General features: G+C 35.5%; 2 protein-coding genes and 1 long non-coding RNA gene across 55 annotated transcripts in view; 1 reads left to right on the plus strand and 2 right to left on the minus strand.

Moving 5' to 3' along the window:
• Positions 1 to 1,271: 1,271 nt before the first annotated feature.
• LOC105668097 (uncharacterized) lies at positions 1,272 to 3,196 on the minus strand. Of its 2 annotated transcripts, none has more exons than XR_001100031.2 (3): positions 3,044 to 3,196; positions 1,942 to 2,494; positions 1,272 to 1,682 (listed from the first exon to the last, which is right to left on the minus strand). It is a non-coding gene; the product is annotated as an uncharacterized lncRNA (long non-coding RNA). The 2 variants fall into 2 exon arrangements; XR_001100032.2 differs by having other exon boundaries at positions 3,027 to 3,175.
• Positions 3,197 to 9,253: 6,057 nt separating this feature from the next.
• On the plus strand, positions 9,254 to 17,448 carry LOC105671247 (formin-binding protein 4-like). 3 transcript variants are annotated; one of them, XM_012365261.2, is made up of 14 exons: positions 9,254 to 9,584; positions 9,761 to 9,879; positions 10,063 to 10,217; positions 10,275 to 10,380; positions 10,481 to 10,660; positions 10,743 to 10,908; positions 11,019 to 11,755; positions 11,921 to 12,315; positions 12,853 to 12,986; positions 14,831 to 14,976; positions 15,059 to 15,304; positions 15,509 to 15,840; positions 16,103 to 16,429; positions 16,634 to 17,448. In XM_012365261.2, the coding sequence occupies exons 2-14, from the start codon at positions 9,804 to 9,806 to the stop codon at positions 16,724 to 16,726; spliced, it is 3,093 nt and encodes a 1,030-aa protein (XP_012220684.1). In that variant the 5' UTR covers positions 9,254 to 9,584; positions 9,761 to 9,803; the 3' UTR covers positions 16,727 to 17,448. The 3 variants fall into 3 exon arrangements, with proteins under 3 accessions (XP_012220684.1, XP_067203188.1, XP_067203189.1); XM_067347087.1 differs by having other exon boundaries at positions 9,255 to 9,879; XM_067347088.1 differs by lacking the exons at positions 9,254 to 9,584; positions 9,761 to 9,879; positions 10,063 to 10,217 and having other exon boundaries at positions 10,481 to 10,638.
• Positions 17,449 to 18,100: 652 nt separating this feature from the next.
• The window catches only part of bt (projectin protein bent), a 92,484-nt gene continuing 86,185 nt past the window's right edge, over positions 18,101 to 24,399 (minus strand). For all 50 annotated transcript variants that reach the window (XM_067347068.1, XM_067347067.1, XM_012363586.2 and 47 more), the window contains 14 exons: positions 24,188 to 24,321; positions 23,759 to 23,966; positions 23,464 to 23,616; positions 23,143 to 23,369; positions 22,716 to 23,006; positions 22,147 to 22,518; positions 21,724 to 21,780; positions 21,091 to 21,239; positions 20,771 to 20,891; positions 20,551 to 20,693; positions 20,155 to 20,311; positions 19,671 to 19,988; positions 19,337 to 19,450; positions 18,101 to 19,222 (listed from right to left, as the gene is read on the minus strand). In XM_067347068.1, the coding sequence (XP_067203169.1) occupies positions 19,020 to 19,222; positions 19,337 to 19,450; positions 19,671 to 19,988; positions 20,155 to 20,311; positions 20,551 to 20,693; positions 20,771 to 20,891; positions 21,091 to 21,239; positions 21,724 to 21,780; positions 22,147 to 22,518; positions 22,716 to 23,006; positions 23,143 to 23,369; positions 23,464 to 23,616; positions 23,759 to 23,966; positions 24,188 to 24,321 (2,647 nt within the window). In that variant the 3' untranslated portion in view covers positions 18,101 to 19,019. The remainder of the gene's footprint in view (positions 19,223 to 19,336; positions 19,451 to 19,670; positions 19,989 to 20,154; positions 20,312 to 20,550; positions 20,694 to 20,770; positions 20,892 to 21,090; positions 21,240 to 21,723; positions 21,781 to 22,146; positions 22,519 to 22,715; positions 23,007 to 23,142; positions 23,370 to 23,463; positions 23,617 to 23,758; positions 23,967 to 24,187; positions 24,322 to 24,399) is intronic.

Below are 24,399 nucleotides of genomic sequence, written 5' to 3' on the forward strand. Positions count from 1 at the left end.
CCATACACCAGCCAATCAGAGTCCACTAACAGTCACGTGACGAGTTGGCGAGTCTCTCTTTTTCATTGAGTAAAAAGAAACAGGAGGGAGCATATACTAGCCAGGACTAGGTAAATCCGCGGACGGATGTACGTCATGGCAGCCATCTTGAGCGACCACTTTTTGAAAGTGAGAGGGAATGCTCGAGCATAGCGGCAAGCGGCATACCGTACGCCGTACGCATTAATATGCAGTGTATAGTCTTTTATGCAACAGTGTATGAAAATAAACGATCAAAATGGTATACTGTAGAGCTTGTGGCATAACAGCAGCAGCTCGAAATCATGGAATAACGTTTCATCGGTTAGTATTATCAACAATAATGAGATTTTTATTTTGGAGATTATAATCATATGTATAGTATTGTGAAATTGTAGATTCACAATAATTACTAAATAATTTTCACTCACAAACAGGTTTCCGAAAAATCCGGATCAAAGAAATGCATGGATAAATTTTTGTAAGAACGAAGGATTTAATATAAATTTAGATTTTAACATTGCTCTTATGGAAATACTGCACGAGTGCAATCCCAATGAAAAACGCCATTAAAATTTGGTATTATTGTTGCATATTATAGTTATTTTCTTTTAATTGTACATTATTTCCTAATTAAACATAACAAGTCATTCAATATTGGCGCCCTTGAGCGGCCATCTTGAGCGACCACTTTATATAGTCACTTCCGTCCGCACTTTTACGACCAAACGCTCCCTCCTGTTTCTTTTTACTCAATGCTCTTTTTAGGGTCTCTAAGGTTACCTCATGCGCAAAGAGGGACGAGCGGCAAGAGGGGCAAATGCAGAGAGGGACGAGTGGCAAGAGGGGCGAGCGGCAAGAGGGGCAATGATGATCTCATCGGCAAACAGAAGCTATCTCAGACAGCTACTGTTTATCGATGAGATCATCATGCTCTCTTCTTCCTTCATTGCCCCTCGCCATCAAGCTGTTTTTATCTCCCCCCTTACTTCATCGTCCCTCCCCTTCAACCGGTTTTACTGAGGTAACCTTCTCTCTATAGATCTTGGTTGCCGCGAAAAGAAAAGAAAGCGATCGTGTCGTGTGCCCGTGTGAATTTTTCGTAGCAGATTTACAAAGGTAAGATTTGTTTAGATTTTTTTTTGCTTTCTGGTGAGCACGGAAGTACCGTCTCGTCTCGAAAAAATGTAATTAATTTTACTATTGACAAAATACAAAAATTATTTACAGGAAACAAAAGTGAATTATTCATGTTGATTCGGTTGTGCTTTTGTATTTGAATCATATTTGTATAACAATTATGAAAAAATTTATTGATAACTTCTGCCACAAACCTCTCTTTTACGGACAACGTTCGCGCTCTTGTCGAAGAAGGCGGTGTCACGGAATTGTGGCGGCACGTTCAGTTTTAGTAGCGTCTTGATGAAGAGTTCGCCCTTCGTGGACTTCACGCCACACTTGTTCACCGCGCGGCAGAAGTACTCGTCAGCGTTTTCGCCGAACACGTCGTGGATGATAAGATTGTGAGTGTCGCCCTCGGAATAAATGTTGTAGCGACTGCCGCTCACGATTTCACGGGCGCCTTTGAACCACGTGATGGTTGGTCTCGGCGTGCCGATGATCTTGCACTGGAAGTGTGCATTGTGATTCTGGACGCAATTCACCTAATAAAATAAATAGAAAGAGTTAATTGCTTTGTCTTGGATCTAAAAAACAAGAAAAAAAACGATAGATATTGAAAAATGTTTAATTTCCATATTTTATCTTGAAATTATGTAAAAAAATTCTTTTAAAAAAGTAGTAAAAATAAGATTCTCTGAAAAAATCAATTTTTTACCACATTTTAAACAACTTTTAATATTTTTTTCTGATATTTCTCGGATATTTTTTGGAAATCAATTATATCAATTGCTAGACACAAACCTTGTTGAGAGGTTGAATGATCTCCGGAGGCTTCGCCGCCTGCGGATCAACGATCTTCACGGAAGTCGAGGCCTTCAATTCCGGACCGAGCCCAGCTGAGTTCTGCGTGAACACTCGGAACTCGTACTGCCTGCCCTCGATCAGATTGCTGATATTGATCTGCGTCGGCAGATACTAGCGTTTACGCGCTGCCAGGCCTGACTGCCGACCTCACGTTTGTCGATCCAGTAACCCAAGATTTTGACGCCGCCGTTTATTTCCGGTTTCTCTCACGAGAGATTAACAAAGTCGCCGCCAACCTCGGTGACTTTGGGCGTGCCCGGCGGTCCTGGCGGATCGAACGGCGCCTTTGTCCTGATCAGATTGGCACCCTCGAACGACGGATCTATGCCGTTGTCGTTGGCCGCCATTACCCGGAAGAGGTATTCCTGGCCGTTAGACTCTGCACGACGAAGGTAGTGTCTCTGCAGAAGGAAAACACAATGATCCAGTGCGTGTGACTGACGTCGCGACGCTCCAGCCTAGTGTAATTTCGCGACCATTCTTCAACCACCTGAATAAATTAAGAATACAATTGCAACATTAAAATAAAGTTAGAAAAATAACAGAGAATTCATACGTAATATTAATTATCGAATAACACATATAATAGGAAAGGCTTATATATGATAACTATCAAATAATATAATAGAAAGGCATTAAGAGCCGTTGTTATGTTAGTGCGTAGACTAATAAATTAATTTCTTTAAGAAAAATTAAAATAATTTCGCACATCCCGCGACGGCTCTTAATGCCTTTCTATTATATTATTTGATAGTTATCATATATGAGTCTTTCCTATTATATGTGTTATTTGTGTTTTAAATCACGCGGGCATTATGACGCGTTTGTCCTACAGAATTGTAATAAATAACGTAAAATGGAATTGTAGTAGATATAGAATTGTAGTAAGTAACGTAAAATAAAAAGCCTTTTTTTACAGTTGAAATACCAAGTAAAATTACATTTTGGTAATAACGATAGAAGTAATTTTACTTGGTATTCCAACTACTGAGTAAAGATTACAAATATTTATTAATAAATACCTGACGGATAAACCTACCAAGAAGTTGGAACAACCGACCCTGAACGAAACAGAATGAAACACTGAACTATATATATATATCACAGATGTCTATACTAAACCTCGATCAATAATTTGGGGCTTGGCGTATGGAACGTATTGCCGCTTTTTTTTGCGCATGCGCGGCGCAGCAGTTATAATCCGGCGGTGTATATACATAGGGCGAATTCCCACTGAGGCTGAATTCCCACTGAACGCGTCACGCGTTGCGTCATGACTCGCGTCATGATGCGACCTTAGAACATATATACTGGAAGGGACATAGCTGACTTGCCGTTGTCCTCAACATCTATCTATCCTTGTCTGTACATTTTATTGCAATACGCATGCGTCGATTATGTTAATGTGTGTAATGACAAACTAGACAAGCTTATCTATGACAAGCCTTTCAATATAATCAAGTCTAAAGAAATAATCATAAAAAAGTATATAAAACTAATACTATTTAAACATCAATGAAGTTTTTAAATATTTTTTTTATTATTTATTATAATAATTTTTATTGTACTAGTTACTATATATACAAGATATAATTAAAATAAGATAACAAACTTTAAAGGAGCGAGAATATTACATAATAATAAATATTATTTTTTTATTTTTCATTAATAATATATACACTCACCCGAAAAAAAAGCGGTACACTGAAAATGTGGGAAAAATTCATCAAATTTCAACTGACGATAACTTCGTAAATAATAAAAATAGAAAGTTCTATAAAATATGGAAATGAAGCTAAAAATCTCTACTTTAAGAATCAATTTATTTCAATGTTGCAAAATAAATTTATTGAAAATGGCGGATGACAAAGCGCAAGCATGCAAAATTGAAAAATAATGGTTCGAGTTTGCGACGGTGCACGGTATAAACAAAAAATTGTAGCTTATTGGGATCAAAAGCGTACGAAAGTACAGAGTCTCCTCTTTAAAATGCTTTTTTATGCATCTTGATACGATGATTTTTCGCCGAGAGATTCGCATTTGAAGAAAAAGGCAGATTCTTACTTCAAATGCGAATCTCTCGGCGAAAAATCATCGTATCAAGATGCATAAAAAAGCATTTTAAAGAGGAGACTCTGTACTTTCGTACGCTTTTGATCCCAATAAGCTACAATTTTTTGTTTATACCGTGCACCGTCGCAAACTCGAACCATTATTTTTCAATTTCGCATGCTTTTGCTTTGTCATCCGCCATTTTGGAGAAAGTTATGACACATTATTGCGTTATGAATTTTCGAACACTAGACATCCAAACTTTTAAAATGGTTTTTAAAAAATCCTGCTAGCTGTATTACGTGCCGAGATATTCAATTTTGAACCAGACCGAATTGCAAGAATAAGAATTCTGTGGTTATCAGCTCCGCGGTATTTTAAAACTCCAAACTCTCCTTACGGTTATAAGTGTCAATTCTGCTCTTGGCGTTACCCAGGATCAACGGCGTGGACGTGGCAGAAATCTGATCCCGTGTGCACATGTTGGCACGTGTGTATGTGTGTGTGTGTGTGTGTGTGCGTGCGTGTGTCCGTGCGTCCGTGTGTGTGTATGTGTGTGTGCGTGCGCGTGCGTGCGTGCGTGCGTGCGTGCGTGCATGCGCGTGCATGCGTGTGTGTGCGCGTGCACCACTGGGATAAGGACCTCATGGCTCGTTAGATCCACGATATTTTACGACTCCAAACCCTCCCGGTGGTGCGTGTACAATTGTGTGTGCACGCGCGTATATTAATAATGGGTATGATCTCTTCGTGCGCGTATTACCTCATTCATGCAACGAGGCATACTTCTTATTAGTGTTCTAATTTCAGTCTGCGTAATGTCATTCCACTCTATTTCAAGAACTCTTCGAAGTTCTGGCAATGACTGAGGAGCAGGTATATGATTTCGTACTTTTCTGTTAATATTGTCCCATAGGTGTTCAATGGGATTTAAATCTGGACTCATTGCTGGCCATTCGAGTCGATTTATGCCAACTTCATCGCAGAAATCAAGCACTTTTCTCGCAACGTGCGGTCGAGCATTGTCTTGCATAAACAAAAAGTCCTCTCCGATGAAGTGCGCATACGGAACAACGTACGGTATGAGTACGTCTTCCACGTATACATCTGCGTTCATGTTTGCGTCAAAAAAGTGGAGATCTGTGTGAGCATTCGCAGAAATTCCTGCCCAAACCATTACAGAGCCACCATTGTAGCTAGGCCTCTCACTTACAGTACAGTCTGCAAATCGTTCTCCAACGCGACGGTATACTCGTTCTCGTCCGTCTGAAGAATACAGACAAAAACGAGATTCGTCGCTAAAAAGAACGGTACTCCATTCTGCATATGTCCAGCCTGCATGCTCGACAGCAAAATTGAGTCGAGTTACGCGATGGCGACGCATAAGCGAAGGTACATTTGCTGGCCTGCGCGGAAAAAGACCGTGTTCCGCTAATCTGTTTCGAATAGTGTCAACGGATACATTACATTCGCGGACATCTTTTAAATTGTTTCGAATTTGAACAGCCGTTCGATGTCTGTCTCTTAATGAATTTAAAACAATAAATCGGTCATCGTTTTCATTCGTACAACGAGGACGTCCCGAACCAGGTCTTCTTTGGACAGAATTAGTCTCCAAGTACCTAGCATAAGCACGTTGCACGGTTGACACTGATAAATCAAGTGCCTCAGCAACGTACCTTCGACTTCTCCCATCTTCAATTAACGCTACAACTTGAGCAGCTTTTTCAAAACTTATCGTCGCCATAATTGACCAATAATTTCAATGCGAAAAGATTAATTATTGTTTACTTTGACAAAGTCGTACGAATAAGTAACGCGTCTCGAAAGAAAAAGATCAAGAGAAATCAAGCACTCTTCTCGCAATGTGCGGTCGAGCATAAACAAAAAGTCAGGGCGGAGAAATCACAAAAGATCTGCAGACATCTCCTTCGGATGCAAAACAATTGATTGAAAAATAATGGTTCGAGTTTGCGACGGTGCACGGTATAAACAAAAAATTGTAGCTTATTGGGATCAAAAGCGTACGAAAGTACAGAGTCTCCTCTTTAAAATGCTTTTTTATGCATCTCGATACGATGATTTTTCGCTGAGAGATTCGCATTTGAAGTAAGAATCTGCCTTTTTCTTCAAATGCGAATCTCTCGGCGAAAAATCATCGTATCGAGATGCATAAAAAAGCATTTTAAAGAGGAGACTCTGTACTTTCGTACGCTTTTGATCCCAATAAGCTACAATTTTTTGTTTATACCGTGCACCGTCGCAAACTCGAACCATTATTTTTCAATTTTGCATGCTCGCGCTTTGTCATCCGCCATTTTCAATAAATTTATTTTGCAACATTGAAATAAATTGATTCTTAAAGTAGAGATTTTTAGCTTCATTTCCATATTTTATAGAACTTTCTATCTTTATTATTTACGAAGTTATCGTCAGTTGAAATTTGATGAATTTTTCCCACATTTTCAGTGTACCGCTTTTTTTTCGGGTGAGTGTATTTTATATCAGTAACAATGGGTTTGACGGACATATGTTAATGTCAAATTTTTTTTCATGTTTGGTCTCGCTCCTCAAAGTTTGTTATCTTATTTTAGTTCATCTTGTACATCCTGTATATAATTATTGTTCATTACAGTATTTGTTTTTGGTTATGTGCATCATTATTTTTATTTTATTTCGCAAGACTATTATTACATATTACTACATATTATTATATATAATTTATAATATATTGCAATTATATTATAATATAACTTAAAGAATAAATTGTTATAATCAAATTTTTAAATGCCTTCCACCTATTTTAAATCTTTCTACTTTCAACTTAAGCGGTTATTCATTCGTGCAAACGCATTGACCGATTTCGTACAGACAAGGATAGATAGATGCAGGGAACACTTTTGTTATGTATATTTAGATAGGCTATGCCCCTTCCAGTATATATGTTCTAAGGCTATGCCCCTTCCAGTATATATGTTTTAAGATGTACATATACATATGAGTAAAATTTCAAGAAAAAATTTACTATAGAACGCCAACTATGGCTGTACTAAGAATTATAATGGGTGTTTACGATAATTCAAATTCGAGTTATAGCGTTTTCGATTATACAGGATTTGAACGACCCAGGGTTGGTTAATGACGTCATTGCAACCTCTCCACCAATGAAAGACTTGCATTTATAGTAAAATAGTGATTGATCAACCCTGGGTCGTTCAAATCTTGTATAATCGAAAACGCTATTAGTTTCACTAGGGCCAAAAAATGAGATAGACATAACCATCTAGAACCTTTATGATTCATGACAACTCGACGCTGTCTTGTATTGCTTGAGTTATATTCATTGAATTTATTGAGTTTATTGAGCAAATTTTATTGTAATAGAAAAATGTTATTTATTATTATTATTAATTATATTATTATTAATTTATTAAAGAGGTATTCCAACATACATACCAACATTATTTGTTTCTTTCATAGACTGATTTGCAGTTGACATTTTTCTATTACAATAAAATTTGCTCAATAAACTCAACAAATTCAATGAATTTAACTCAAGCAATACAAGACAGCGTCGAGTTGTCATGAATCATAAAGGTTCTAGATGGTTATGTCTATCTCATTTTTCGGTCCTAGTGAAACTAACTCGAACTTGAATTATCGTAAACACCCAATGTTTTTAATTGATGAAATGAGTGAGGCCGGCGTCACATAGAACCCGTAATCCGTAATCCGCACCGAAAGTCCGCAAAAGTTACTAGGGATTGCGTCCGTAACGTTACGTGTGTTTTATCTCCTTGTGTCCCATGGAGCCGTAATTCCATGAAATTTCCGTAAAAGTTACTAAAAGTTACTAGTTATTACTAGTAATGCTTTTTTAAATTTTATTTATTTAACTAAATTTGACGATTTAATTAAAATTTTTGTTAAAATTATAATATATTCTGTAGTTTTCTTATGAATAAAATACAAATAAACAATTATAATTTGTTAAATAAAAAATAGTAATACCGTTACGTGTGTATTTACGGCTCCATGGGACACAAGGAGAAAAAACATACGTAAGGCCGGCGTCACATAGAACCCGTAATCCGTAATCCGCACCGGAAGTCCGCAAAAGTTACTAGGGATTGCGTCCGTAACGTTACGTGTGTTTTTTCTCCTTGTGTCCCATGGAGCCGTAAATACACACGTAACGGTATTACTATTTTTTATTTAACAGATTATAATTGTTTATTTGTATTTTATTCATAAGAAAACTACAGAATATATTATAATTTTAACAAAAATTTTAATTAAATCGTCAAATTTAGTTAAATAAATAAAATTAAAAAAAGCATTACTAGTAATAACTAGTAACTTTTAGTAACTTTTACGGAAATTTCATGGAATTACGGCTCCATGGGACACAAGGAGATAAAACACACGTAACGTTACGGACGCAATCCCTAGTAACTTTTGCGGACTTTCGGTGCGGATTACGGATTACGGGTTCTATGTGACGCCAGCCTGACAGTAAAGCCTTGTGTCCACGATACTAGGGCCGGTATTCATAGTCCGTTCTTATATTTAAGATTGTCTTAAGCACGGACTTATATTCGCTCTCTTCGTCACACATAGATTGTGTCTGACGAAGAGAGCGAATATAAGTTCGTGCTTAAGACGATCTTGAATATAAGAACGGACTATGAATACCGCCCTAGAACTCGGTCCGAAATCTCGGACTGAGGGAAAGTTACTAGAACTCGGATCATGTACACACTGAATTTGGATGCAAAACTCGAATAAGGGCGGTATTCATAGTCCGTTCTTATATTCAAAATTGTCTTAAGCACGGACTTATATTCGCTCTCTGCGTCACACATAGATTGTGTCTGACAAAGAGAGCGAATATAAGTTCGTGCTTAAGACGATCTTGAATATAAGAACGGACTATGGGCGGTATTCATAGTCCGTTCTTATATTCAAGATCGTCTTAAGAACGAACTTATATTCGCTCTCTTCGTCAGACACAATCTATGTGTGACGAAGAGAGCGAATATAAGTCCGTGCTTAAGACGATTTTAAATATAAGAACGGACTATGAATACCGCCCTATGAATACCGGCCCAAAATGGATTCCACAATAAATTGCGCTATCAATGTGACAATGTTTTTAATTGATGAAATGAGTGACAGTAATAGTAGTGAATCATCAATGACTCTTCCATTATGACTCTTCCTATTTTGACACTTTTTACAATATCGCTATCAATCGCCATATGCAATTACGCAATCGCATGGAACGCATAAGCTGCTGCAACTCAAACTTGAGGTAGCTGATGCGTGTATTATGCGCTGCAGGTGGTGGGGATCTAGGGAATTCTAAGCGCTGTTCATGCGCGCATTGAGTGAAACGGAACGTTTTCTATGTAATTCGTGCGCATAATGTGCGAAACGGAACGCAACCATTACTTCATGAGATGAAATGTATAATGTATAGTCTGGTATAGTTGAGATGTGTTTAAATCATGGACAGAATGTTTTAGGTTAGATTATGATCTAATGAACTTCTCGAATGATAATTACTTCATTTCAATACGAAAATGCATCATTGTTAATTAATTTACGTAAATGGCATATGCACATATATGCTTTTAAAAACGCATGCGGGCAAAAGTTAAGATTGATAAAAAGCGTGTTCTGCGCTGCAAACTGCTTTCAGAATTCTTCGTTGTGTCTAGTGTTTGTTCTGCTATTTTTTTATTATGAAAAGACGTCAGAGGAGACCGGTTTTAACGTTGAATAAGCCACAAAGCAATTATCACATTGAGCATACGCAAAGTAAGTGTCAATTCATGTTTTTAATTAGTGAACTAAATATACTGACAATTTTGTGTCAATTATTTATCACATGGCAAGACGTATATTAGAATAACAATTAATCTACAGTAGTAGTGCATAGTAATTAGTACATAGGAGTCTTAATGCACAATTGCATTTTATGTATTGTAATTGCATATATAGATAGAACCAAGCCAGTGAACAATATACAATCTATGCAGAATGAGGCTAATAATCCATTGGCCAATTTATTATGCCAATACAATTCAGACAGTGACACAGAGGATCCTAAAAAGGATGCACAGAAATTGGATGACCAAGTCAATGACTTCCTTAAAGTAAGTAGCTAGTGATATGTTCTGTACATGTAGAAATTTCATATGCATTTCTTACAGGAAATTCAACTTATTGCACCAGAACAATCTATTTCGAATACTGCTAATGATCCAAACTTAGCAACTAAGGCAACTTCACAATCTATACATCATAGTCAGCAATCATGTAAGGAGTATATTTTAAATAAATGAAAATGATAGAATAAATTATAAATATGCCATTGTATGAAATGTTTTAAATTATACATAATTATGAAATATTCTAGTGTGGCAAGAGTGTTATGATGAATCTACTGGTTATCCTTATTATTGGCATACTGAAACCAACGAGGTGACATGGGATATGCCAGAGGAATTACGCTTGATAAGAAAACAATTCGAGATAGGATCTGGAGTAAAACATTCAGCCCAAGGATCTCATTGGGTAGACTTTTCGTCTATTGCATGTAATTGTCATTTTTTAAATTTTGAATTCTATTTCTGGATATGTTAACATGGGAAGACCTGTATGATGTGTGGTTATTGCAGATCGACAGTCACAAGCAAATATACCAGAAGGCATGATACCACAGGAGGTGGTAGCGAGAAATCGCAATAGATTTATGTGCAGTGAAAGTTCTAAGAAGAATAATTTGGAAAGCAAATTGGAAATTAAGAAGGAATCTCCTACGAAGGACGATGATTCGGATGATGGGTATGGCACTTGAGCAAAAATGTCAATGTTTAAAATAAGATGTTTTCTCTGAAATAAAATAAAAGAGATGTTTTTTTGATGATTAAAAAGTACTATGTTTTTTTTTTTAGACGGATAGAGATGATAACATCTTTTGGTAGCGATGGAAGCGACTCAGAAGATGAAAATAATTCATTAGATGAGAAAAAAGCATCGACGCTTCCATCTGAATCGAGAAATTCGAATACTGAGAAGCCATACCCGAAAAGCGGTGAAATCGGACCTGCCTTGTGTCCAACAAGAATGCAATTGCCTACCAAAAATGTTTCTTGTTCATATAAATCTGACCCAATTAACATATCAAACTCTACTCAAAGTCAATCTGAACAATCTGACGAGCGCAAGATAACTGAATCTGACAGCAAGAGTAGTATAATACAAGAAAAAGAATTTTCCAAGCCAGATAAAAATAGAAAAGATATTAATATACATATTGCAATTCCGAAACTAGACATTAACGTTTCTTTAGTACCTGGTTATGGGGATGATTCAGATGGAGAAGAAGAAGTTAAACCTAAACAAGAAATAAAACCTTTGTTCCCGATTGCACAAAATGAAGAACACGCAAATATAATAAGCTCGTTAAAAAGTACTCACAGTGCTTTTGTGAAAAATTCGAGTAATCTACAAACTTCCGATCAGTGTAATGACAACAATGAAGATGCTCCAGAAACGAAAAATGATCCGGAAAAAACAGACGAGAAAGACTCGAAGACAGAAGAAGATAAGTCTAAGACAAATATATTTCTCGAGGACATGCAAATGTGTGGCAAGGCCTTTCAGAGAAAAAAGAGAATAGCATTTGATGGTATTCTATTGATTATGTTTTATATCATTTTATTTTATCAAAGTAATTTATATAGAATAAAAGTTTGCATCACATTATATCAATTTATCTACATCACAAATTTTTGATGTAAATATATGATATCTCTATATTCAGTTAAACGAATAATTCTTTCTATGATTTCAGTTACGTCCACTAAAGTTAAACAACATAATGTTTATCATGAGAATATAGTTCAAGATGATAATAGTAATGCCACAAGCAGTGAAACTATCTCACGCAACATCGAGGACAACGATATGGGAATGCAATCAGGTACAGAAAACCAAAAAGAGAGTGATGAAGTGCGCGAAGAGACAGAACAGTGCGTTAGTGTTAAAAGTGATGAAAAGCTTGATTCCAAAGAGGAATCATGTGATTCCGAAGTATCTACAGAACGTAAAACAGCATCAAATGTAGAGGAAGAAAAAGATAATACTGAGGTGAATGATTTGTCTCAGATTATAACAGAAAAATTGAAGTTTCTTTCCGAAGGAAGGGAAAGCGTTTCTGCTGTTCCAACGATGCAAATTCAACTACAAGTTAGTATTTATTTCTTATGTGATTATAAGTATTATTAAATGTATTTTTTATTTTGTAATTTATTCTTACTAGACCATAACATTACATTACATGTGTGTAGCAAATCTTATATTTTAAAGAAAGAAATAGTCTAGTATGTTTATTTTAACATCTAGACTATTTCTTTCTTTAAAATATAAAATTTTTGTGCTTTGCAGCAAAGAAAATGTACATTCTAAAGTTCTAATTTTCCAAATGTTATGATATAATATTATATAGCATTTCTATGTCTTTGAATCTTATATCATATCGAATTACTCTTCCTAATATTTAATATTTATTCTTATTTTTAATATTTTCTTTATTGTGCGTAGTAGGGCCTTATATTAATATAATATTAGGTTAGAACTTTAGAATCTTATATTATAACATTTGGTAAGTTAGAACTTTAGAATGTACATTTTCTTTACTGCAATGCAATTAAAATCTTATATTTTAAAAGTTTGACAATTGTTAATATGCACTTGATTAATATAAATTAATTTTTTCTGTGACAGACATTATCCATTGCATGGACGGCAGGTAGCTTAGAGGAAAGTTACTTTCAAAAGTGGCTGACTAGTACAAATCATGAATTGGAAAGATTAGAACAAGATGTTGCACCAGCTGGTTGGCTATGTCAGTGGGATAGGTACAGTATTCCATACACAATTTGCACTATTACTTTTCTATGTAAATATAGGTATATTATATGACATTTATGTTCAATGGCTTTATATGTATCATTAATTTAATGAAGATATATATATATATATATATATATATATCTTTTTTTTTAATATCCATTTACAAATTCATACATGCAATTGCTACATTACAAATGTACTGCTATATAATTTCATTCATCATTGGAAAAGTTTATTTATTTTTAGTAAGGATTTATAGATACGAATCAATCAATTAACAGATTTAGCAATAGAGGTATACTAATTTGAAAGAAACATTAAGCACTCTAATATTTATAACAATTTGTAGAATACATTAAATAAGTTTCTAATACTTCAAGACTTAATGTACACTAAATTATACGATATTTTTAAATTTCATGTTTTGATACAGTTTGATACTATTGTTTTTTTATAAATTAACTCAAACTGAAATAGATTGGTAGTTTCAATCATATTTATGAGAAAAACAGCCATTGTCGCATTACATACAATGGTCATATTCAACGGTTTCAATGCACTTAAGTTGTTCTTTTAAAATCTAGATGCAGCTATTTTTGTTATTTTGTACAGTTTAGCCTAAGTGAAAGTGCAATATTCTCCTAGAGTGCGAAATAGAGTGATCGTTTCTTATGTAAGAAACCTTGTGAAATTGTCAATGTGATAATTGACATGTGTTGAGTGACATATTAAAATCTACTTAATTGCTGCAAGCGATAACCTGGTAATAAGCACGTTGGATTAAGGATTACATTTGTGCCATAAATAATGAAACAATAAAAGTGCGAAGTCAAAGTAAAATTCATAATACATTGAATCGAACACGAGAAGATATGAAAAAAGTGAAAAGGGTCCGACCTTTTTTAATCAGTAGGACTTAATTATTCATATAAATAATACGCAGCAAAAAAGTTGCAATGGACTGTTTTGGTGAATGATTATGGAAGTAATTAATAGAATATTTTGTTATTGTTGACGGTGATAAAATTATTTTTAAAGTAAAGAAACAAACTCTCATTAATTTAAATGCCAAAAAGTTATCGAATAAAATTTTATATTTAAACGTTCATATAACAATTAATCTTGTGTTATTTAATAAAACAAAAGAATATTGTAAAGTTTTATTAGCTACATACATATATATTTATCTGTTGGACATATTTCACTTTTTAATAAAATGGAAAATAAAGAGAAATTATTTTGTTCTTTGCACACATAAACACACTTCAAAGTGTACGAGAAATTTATAATTTGATATTATAATTCTGTTCGTTAATCTATTTGATAACGAACGACGATTGATAATGTAAGTATTACCCTGTTTATTATATTTTCTTAATATCTGGCAATTCTTGGGACATACTGATCGCAAATAAACCAGATATTATTAGGACTTAACTTTTATCATTATTTTCCCTGCACTTCAGTCACGATACTTCACTTCTCCTTCACTTTGCCGTAATCTCACACTAATGTTCCCCCTCCCCCCCCCCTCCCCCCAAGAGAACACACGTTATGTCTGATAATTACATAATTACATCTCCCATCTCTCCTGTAACGAAAGGCCTTCGTCGAGTAAAAACGAGACACGACATTGCAGGTAGGAGTGATTACTAGATTTTGTTCTATTAATTTTTGCTTTTGTCTAAGAAATAATGGTGACGGACGCGAGTATATCGCGACGAATGTTTCGCCACGGAAACATTACTTAAGCGTGTATTGAATGTAACATAGAGGAATTACAATAGAAAACGGTACAGTCCTCAGTGATGTCTTACGTTTTTTCCTTTCGGTTGGGGGATTTTTCTAGGTCGCATAAGCGGTATTACTATCACAATACATCCACTGGGACGTCACAGTGGACTTATCCCGATACTGGTATTGCTGGTGGCACTGAGGAAATGGAATTGTGCACAACTCCACCGCCACCAGAGTCTGAAGAGTTATCGGTCACAGGTACATTACATTTATTTACAGATATCTCAGATAAAAATTTTCTAAGCCAATCTGTCTAATCCATTTAATTTTCTACTATTAGGATCACCTGAAGCGAAAAAGGCGAAAGAGAAGCAAGCTGAAGAGATGGACGATAATAAGATAAGTGACGAAACTGTAACAATAAGACGTCCTACGGATTTGGAGGCACCACCCCCGCCACAGATATCTAATCCGAGTCCACCACCACCCCCGAGAATATTCGCGGTAGACTTGAAGAAGGACAAGAGGAAAAGGGAAAAGTCCGACGACAAGTCCTTAGACGTAAAGAGGAAACGTTTGGGAAAAGGTATAACAAATTATAACATATATCGTAATATAACAAAGTTTATACTTGTAATTGTACCACTACATTTACATATTGCAGCAATTATTTTATTAAAAATTAGTGTTTATGTAATTCTGTTAAATAATTATATATTGTAGAACAACTGCAGTTATTTATATAATTATTTGTGAAATATAATAAAAAGAAACTGTATTTTGTGCGCAGAGAGAATAGCAACTCTGGGCGCGACGCAGGCGGTGAATCCTGCCTTAGAATCTTTGTCCTACGCGCACCCACAAGCGGCCGTGTCACCGCAGACCACGATACCTCCGAATCACGCGCATATGGAACCTTTGCCACCGGGTGTGGACTTACCGGACACGTCCTACGAAGCGGCCACCCTCAAAGGAATAATATACAACGCAGCGTCACAGCAAAGCAACGCGATTTATGCCCCTTCGATAAGCGATCCAACGATACCTATTCTAAGCCATCAAGCGGGCCTGCTTCAGGAGCCATTTGTTCATTATCCAGCCTTCCATCAACATTTACATAATGTAAGTACGCTTTTGCACATTGAAAAATTGGTATTGGCATGTATGTTTATTTCATCGTACAATTTTATTTCATTAAAACGACATTAGACAGAAATAATTTAATGCTTTTTTAATTAAATAAAATTGTACAACTCTAAAATTACACGATGCCAATTTTATAGATGGAACAAAAATTTTTATGGAATTGTTGTATTTTAGAAATTTAATGTATACATTTCAGTTTATGTTTAATGTTTAATGTACATGCAATTTATGTTTGCAGACACTCGCAGTTGCGAACAAACACGGTGGACAAAGTGCAATTCAATTTATGGTGGGATACGCGCCGGTTTATACGAACAACAAAATCATCGCCAAGCCTCCAGTCAAGGCTTCAAAGGAGTCTCTGGGATCCGCTCTCGATTCCTTTTATAACGACATCGCGCGCATTGAGAGAACAGAAACGGAACGCACGGCACAGCATCAGGATACTGCTACCACTGTGACGGTAACGGAACCAGTTCCTGTCTTGATTGAAGAAGCAAAACCAGAAACTGAACCGGAAGCTATGTCCAGCGATATAACGATGAAGGAACGGAAGAAGAAGAAGGTAACTTATTACGATTCTATATACAATAAATGCTCTGGCAGTTTGCAACGAGATAAGTCTTTGCTTATTACTTTCTTTTCACTCTTGATAGAATTTTTCAGACATATTCTTTATATGTTTACGTTTCAGTGGTGCCAAAACAATTACATAACATTAAAAACTAATTCATAATTAAAGATTAGACTGATTTGGATGTGATTTTAGGCAAGAATCAGCATCAGCAAAAAACACAAAGAAATGTCGACCATGGTGGCGAAGTGGCAAAGGGTACAAAAAAATCTAGAAGATACTATGTAAATAATAGAGATCAAGTAATCGAAGTATAAAATATGTAATTAATTACTGTACGATAAATGATATGTGCATAAGATAGTTTTATTAATAATTTTGAATTTTATTGTACATATAAGATTTAGTTATTAGACATTTCTTCTATCGTGAAATGTTTTAAGTACGATTGTTTTTATGTATGATTTAAAGTGCGCACGTGTTTATGATGTTGCATATATCACTTGTATCACTAAATGCAGTACTTATCTTACGCACGACTGCCACGTATCTGTTTAGCGATTTGTCGCTTTGTGATAATTTTTGCGCGACGGATCGACAGTAGTAATTTCTAAAAAGTCGAATTCCTATAAAATTAATTTATCGAGATTAAATTAAATTTTGTATTGTCCATTTTTTCCTCGCATGTGCGATTGATTTAGAGAGTAAAATTTAGTTAATAGAATTACATTATTATGTGAAAACTGCTTTGCGGTGGGAAAGTTGCATAAAAGGAATAATCTAAATGTTTTAGCAGGTTTATAATAAAGAGTTAATTTTAAAGGAATTGTTGACTATCATCGGCATTATTATTATCATTATTATAGAGATATTGCTTTGAACCAATGTAAATTATTTTTACATACATTATACTAGACGATATTCTGCTCTACATGATAAAAGAAATTATACTTTGTAGAATTTATTGCAAATAAGATAAATCGAGAATAAAATAAAAATAAAGACTAAAACATGTGATATCATTAATTACGTTATCCCTTCTTGAAGAAATACAAGCATATTTTTAATAATGATATAGAAAATATACATTATAATCAATTTTAGTTTAAATTATTGCAAAACGTTATGCAATTTTTTTTAGTGTCACGAGATAGAATAACTTATTTTCGGTAAAAATATCGAATAATAGTATACACATATAGATTATAGAATATACCAACCTGATAAGTTATAACTTTCTCTAAAAAGGTTCCATTTTCTTCTCTTTTCCATGCGTCCATAAGATTGTTTAGTGTAATTAATTTAGCGTATTTAAACGCTTAATCGATGGTCCTGGATTATACAACTTGGTGTGTGCCATTCATGTAATTAAACGTAGAAGTAAAACTAAAAATCCGCGTGAATCCGGAAAACGTACTATTCGCAGAAATACTGCAGAAAAAGACCACTACATTTGTGTATTATCTGAAAAAAAACATAATAGCTTTAATTTCTGAAATAATATCTTTTATAAATTTCGCGAATTTTAAAGTATGCCAAAAATTTATCACACTTCTTTTTTCACCATGATGTTACACATATAACCACTATAACTGGGAAATTATAAAAGTAGTAGAAGTTATACTTATCGTCTACATTAGTATGAATAACATGATAACGAGCTTATTTTTTTTTAAAACATAAGTTTTATTTTATCGTAAATTTTCTGACGGAAGCAGTCTTCAAACAAGTATAACACGACAGTGCGTACCGTTAACGTGGAATAAGAAGGCACATCGCGTCAATATCGCATATTCATTCCTTTAACACGCACGAGTGATTTCCCCGATGAGGTTTTGAGATGTTAAAAAAGTATGTTCGGATGTTCGAGGATGCTGGCAGTCTCATCGGAAAAACCATGCGTGCGGGCGTTAATATATCCCACAAATATCTGTCTTCCTTTTTTTTTCGAGTGCTACCGCGATGTACCGTCAAGTATCTGTGTATTCGAGTGTATGCCGAGTCGTGTAATACAGCAAAGCCGAATATTTTAGCGTAATAAGTTGCGCGTGCTATCCGTAATGCCTGTGCGGAGACGCGAATTCGGATTCTCATTGTAAAAGTAAGCCGCGTCTCGAGGATTCGCGCGATTCATGCGACACCATGACAAACACACAAGAAGAAAATACAGCGTTCCAGAATAATTTACATACAGAATACGCGACAGAGTAATATTAGTCTTACGGTCCTCCCTTTCTTTTTTTTTGTACAGGGACATTGTATACTCTAAAAACGATCGCTCTCGACTCTTCGTTTGCATCGTGCACATTCTCGTTAAGTATCGCAGAAGCTGAAAGGCCAGTGGAAAGCGTAAAGACGACCGAACGGAGATGGCACGACGCCTATGAATCGAATGGCGTTTCGAAAAAACGGAGGAGATATATTCTTTTTGAAGAACGTTACTCGTAATATTCGTGTGCGCTCTTATACTCGCGAATCGATCTAGAAACGTTCTCCGCGAAGAATACATCAGAATAGACACTCCGATTCGATCGTCGACTGTGATGATAATTTGATGTATAAGCCTCAATTGAACTCAATTTCACAGCTCGCCCGGGTTGACGACATTAAGGGCGAACGCCGAGTTTGTCTCGCCCTTCTGGCCGATCGCACGCGCCACGTATTGACCGACGTCAGTGGCCGTGCACGTTTTGATGCCGAACTCGAAGGACGTGTTGCCGTCCGAACTGAAGTGATATCTGCTGCTCGTTTCGGGGATCGCCTTGCCGTCCTTCAGCCAGGTCACTGGAATATTCGCGTCATTTATTAGCATGGTTTAATTGCGAGGAAACGTGAAGAAAAACGATCAAAATATATAATATGTAAAATAATGCTAAAATAATTGTAAAATTATTTTACCTTTCAAAGGTGCGGTGTCAGTCTTGCATGTGAATGTCACTGCTTCGCCTTCGCTCACTGTGGCAGATTGCGGGAATGTCGCGAACGCTGGGCTTTTCGGTTCTTCATTCGGAGCTGAAAGAAAGATAGAACGCGTGCAACAAGAAAATATTTCGGTCGATCTCTTCTCTTTAAATTACAGCGTAAATATCTCAAGATCATGTTACAGCTGACGATATTTGAAAGAAGTTCCAGGTATTTTCATCTTTTAATCATATTATTGAGTATTATAAATTAGAACCCAACTTCTTTTACGTTTTACTTAATATTAGAATATCATTTATGTTTTCCTTACCGAGTACGTTTAATGTGCATGACGAGTAGCTCTCTCCTGCGTCGTTGAAAGCTTCGCACGTATAAGTGCCGGAATCCTCGGGAAATATCTCGGCGATGACTAGCTTATAAATATTAGCCTCGTTTGTGTACTGGAAGTCCTTGCTGGGCTTGATTTCCTTGTTGTTGTGCAGCCACACCACGTCGAATTTCTTGGCGCCGATTATTCGGCAGCTGAGCGTTACGGACTCGCCATCCTTCACGTACATGCTCGTCAAGTGGTCTACGATCTTCGGCGATTTGTCGTCACTCTGTTTCTTTCCGGCAGCGGTCTGCGCGGCTGAAAAGACAAATCAAATTTTGCAGCGTGTTTTTCTTTTTTTGAGTTTCAAAATCGACATTTGCCATCGTCTTTTACCAAATATTCTAAATAAAATAAAGAAATAGGTAATTCAATTAAAATTCAATAAAATTGAAATAACGATAAAAATTTTTGATACTCTTACGTTTTACAGTCAGTTTGCAGGATGTCGTATCACTACCGATACTGTTGGTCGCAACACACGTATATTCGCCTTCGTCCTCGGGGAATACTTCGTTAATCGTGAGAGTGGCTACTCTGTTCTTATATTTGAGATCGACGATCTCCGACGAGCTCAGTAACTGCAAAAAAATTTTTCATGTGTACAAACGCAGTTATTAATTTAAACAATTGATTTTTCTACACTATTTTAAGCACACTTCGAGTACATTTTTGAAAATAATTATAATCATTTTATATTCATTAATTATTACCATAATTCTAGTCTGTCAATTTTATTTACAATAAATAATGTTAGCAAATAGTAACGAAATTTTATTCGTAATTATCTAAAATTAATTTTAAAATTATATCTGTCTACCTTGCCGCCTTTATTCCAAGCAATTTGCGGTTCCGGATCGCCGTCGACTTTGACCGTGAGTTCTAGTTGTTCACCGTCGTTAATCGTGAGATTTTTCAATTTCTGGACGAACTGTGGCGGTCTCATCGAATCGTCCGAAGGTACTTAAATATTCATAATAGCAAGATTAAAAATATGCTACATATTCTAATCGTTTAGGGCATAAAAATGATACGCTTACAGATGAGTTCTTTTGTGGAGCTCCTGGATCGAGATGGACTGCCGGTGGTGTCGAGTTTCGAGCCATATTTTTTCAGGCTTCGTTTGTCGGACGATTCGTTAATTTTAACGCTGGAGCTGTCCTGAAATTATATATCGAAAAATATGTTAGTAATGTCAATTTAAACGATAATCTTATTTCGTTAGAAAGTATAAAATATATTTGGTTTTACGTATATTTTATAATAAACATATTTGTTTTTTGAAGAATTTATATAGCATTATATAATATATATTTATATTTTATATAAATTATAAGATTTAATATAAATTTTCCCGAACCTTATACGAGGAGGAAGTTGTGGAATTGTGCGATAAGGTTGTTTGACCTTGAGTAGTGGTGGAACTATAGCCGCTATAACCGCTAGACTTGTGGACTGTCACGATCGGCGGTGGTGCCGGTTTCAGCGGTTGCTCGATATACCTTCGATCTTATAACGAAATTATTCATTATTAAATAGTAAAATAATGTGTTCATGCGCAATTTTTTAATAACAAAATTTGTAATAAAATTCACAAGACTTATGTAATTGCAAAAAATTATAAAACTAATAAAACTACGAAAAGAAACGAGAAAATTAATTCAAATGTGCATATATAAGATATAAAAAAAACTAGTAATTATAAAACAATACAAGCAAATCGTTATTTTTAAATCTACTTGGACGAATGAAATTTCAGTTACTTGGATTTAAATAATATAATCAAATGTTAAATGTGTATATTGCGAGGGGTTTTTATGTACATGGCATCGTAGTTACATGACTTATACATATTTATGATCTCTAAAAAAGCTTGATGATGTACGTTGACAAACACATGGACAAAATAAAAATTGCATGGCTTAAATAAAGCATTGCTTGTGATAAGAAAGGAAGAAGGTGGCAAACGGGGTAAGCTCTTAAATAGCTCTACCTCCGGAATGTAGGAAATCGTGCGCTAATTTTACTTGCTCCTCCGTTTCTCCAGTGCCTACAAACAAACGCTCAATGAAGTCTGCTTCATAGAAAAATCGGCATAGATTACACAAAAATTATTATCAATTTTATCATTGACTGTAAAAAAATAGAGAACAAAAATATACTATAGATTTATATTTCAAAAATAAAACCGAATATAAATCTTATGCAATATGAAATTAATTTATTTTTATTTTTAGAATTCTAATTAAAGATTTGATCAAAACAATGATCACTTTTAAAAAAATTCGAATTAATTTACATAAATTCAAAAAGTTTTAGAGCTTTACAAAATCATCGTATTCAAGTCTAATTATTTATAATTTCCTACCCTGCAATATAATATCCTATATGTTCATTTGATTTAATAATTTATTACCTTCTACGATAACCACGCAACTAGTCTCGTCCTTGCCGTGCTTGTTGGTAGCTACACAACGATATTTGCCGCTGTCTTCCGGTTTACAGTCAATTATCTCCATCGAGACGACGCCGTCAGCGTTGCTCATGGGATAATTATATTTGGATAATTCCTCCCTATCCTTGTACCATTTCACAGTGGGCGGTGGATTGCCGCTCAGACAACAGAGCAATTTGCAAGTTTGCCTGATTTGAATGACACGTGGTCGCAGTAGGAAGGTGAAGCTCGGCGCCGACTCGATCATTTCTAGCCAGACGTTGTAGCCAAGAGGTTCTCGTCTGCGTACCGGATGCAGTTCAGGCCTGTACTTCGGAATTTCTCTTGGCAGTGCTAAAATAACACAGGAACGATACAAAACTGAACAGAAACAAAAATTTATCTTCTAAATAACATAATTCTATAAAACAGATAGAAATGGAAAATTTGATTAATTATATTCAACATTAATCAATATTAAAAATTATATATCCTTCTTCCGAGAGATTATGTAATTACGGATTATATAAAATTTTGATAGAAATACTTACGTTGTACATTAAGGAAGACAACTTCCTCGCGATAGCCATAATGATTCTCCGCACGTATGATATATTCTCCTCTGTCTTCCAATTTCACCCTGTTGATGATGAAGGTGTAATCGTCGCCGTGGTATCGTTTCATGAATTTCACGGATTGTCGTAGCTCCTGGTTGTTGTGCGACCAAGTCAGGGTCGGTGCCGCGATCGCGATTACGCGACAAGTGAACTTCACGCTTTGCCCCTCGTAAGCGAACGCGCTTTGCGGTTTGATTACGAATCTGGGTGCCGCTTGTCGACGATCTGTAAAAATGTAAATTATTAATTTAAGAATTATTATATAATTGTGAAATTTTTATCATACGTCTGAAGATTAATTGGAATTGTTTAAACATGCTTAATTAAATAGAGAAATTATGATTATATATTAATTGCTCACCGAAGCAGGAGTCGTAAATTCTGTATTTCTCGATTAGGAGCTTTCTAAGCGACGAGTATTCAGCTAGGCGGCCGATGGGAAGGACGTATTTGTCCCAATTTTCATACTTGGCACGCAGTCTGTCTCTGATGCTGAGGTAACGGCTGCTAGCGATCGGGTTGGTCCACTTGCTATGGTCGCCGGTTAACCATGGATGAAGGAGACACTCGTGTGCGGTCATACGCTTTCTGAAGAATAAAAAAATAAATATACGCGTGATAGAGAAAAGAAAGGAAGATATAACTGGAGGAAAAATGGACAACATTGATGTAGAGAACATACTCTTTGTTTTTGACGAGTAATCTTCTGATAAAATCTTTGCCTTCTTCGGAAACATCGCGGAATGCCTCCTCGTCGAAGTCCCAGTCACACGCCTTCACGTTTTTCAGGGTCTCGATATCGTTATCACCGGCAAATGGCGAAAGACCGCTCAGTCTAAATATTATAATTATAATAATAATGTAATAATAATACAATAAAAAAATTCTTAATTTATTTGTAATTTTATCATTAATTGCTAGAAGTCATTTTTTTTTCTTTATAGCAATTCAATGGTAAAAAAATAAGATCTACTTACAGAACATAAGCCAGCACACCGCAGGCCCACATGTCGGTGTAAAAACCGACTGGTTCGCGCTCGACGATTTCCGGAGCGGCAAACTCGGCCGTGCCTGTGCTGATCTTTACTACTTCATTCGGATCGAGTTTAGTGGCTAGACCGAAGTCGATCAGTTTTACGTTGGTGCTGTTGCGAGTTTGGCACATGATGTTCTCAGGTTTGATGTCTGAAAAAAGTCGCGTTATATGATGAAAAAAATATATTTAATGAATTAATTATGATAACAACAATACCATAGCAATTATTACCAATTATTACTAAAATATAAATCCTTTTTATTATTAAATATTGATAAATATATTTTTTGACGATTCTTTTTCACATTACAAGCGAGATAAATAATAAATTTCATATCACAAGAAAACTATTAAAATATAAACATCTTACCGAGATGAATGATGTTCTTTTCGTGCATGTGCTTGACGCCCTCGCAAATCTGCCTCATATAATTGATGACTTCCGCTTCGGACATGGTGTAACCCTCGGCTGTGATCCTCTCGAAGAGCTCGCCGCCGGACAGGCTGAAGAGACAAATGATCGAGATCAAGGATAACGCAAAATCGTCACAGCTGGCCGTCAAAGTTTAATTGCAGTTTTTT

Source organism: Linepithema humile, chromosome 1 (assembly GCF_040581485.1).
Source record: "Linepithema humile isolate Giens D197 chromosome 1, Lhum_UNIL_v1.0, whole genome shotgun sequence".
Lineage (NCBI taxonomy): Eukaryota > Metazoa > Arthropoda > Insecta > Hymenoptera > Formicidae > Linepithema > Linepithema humile.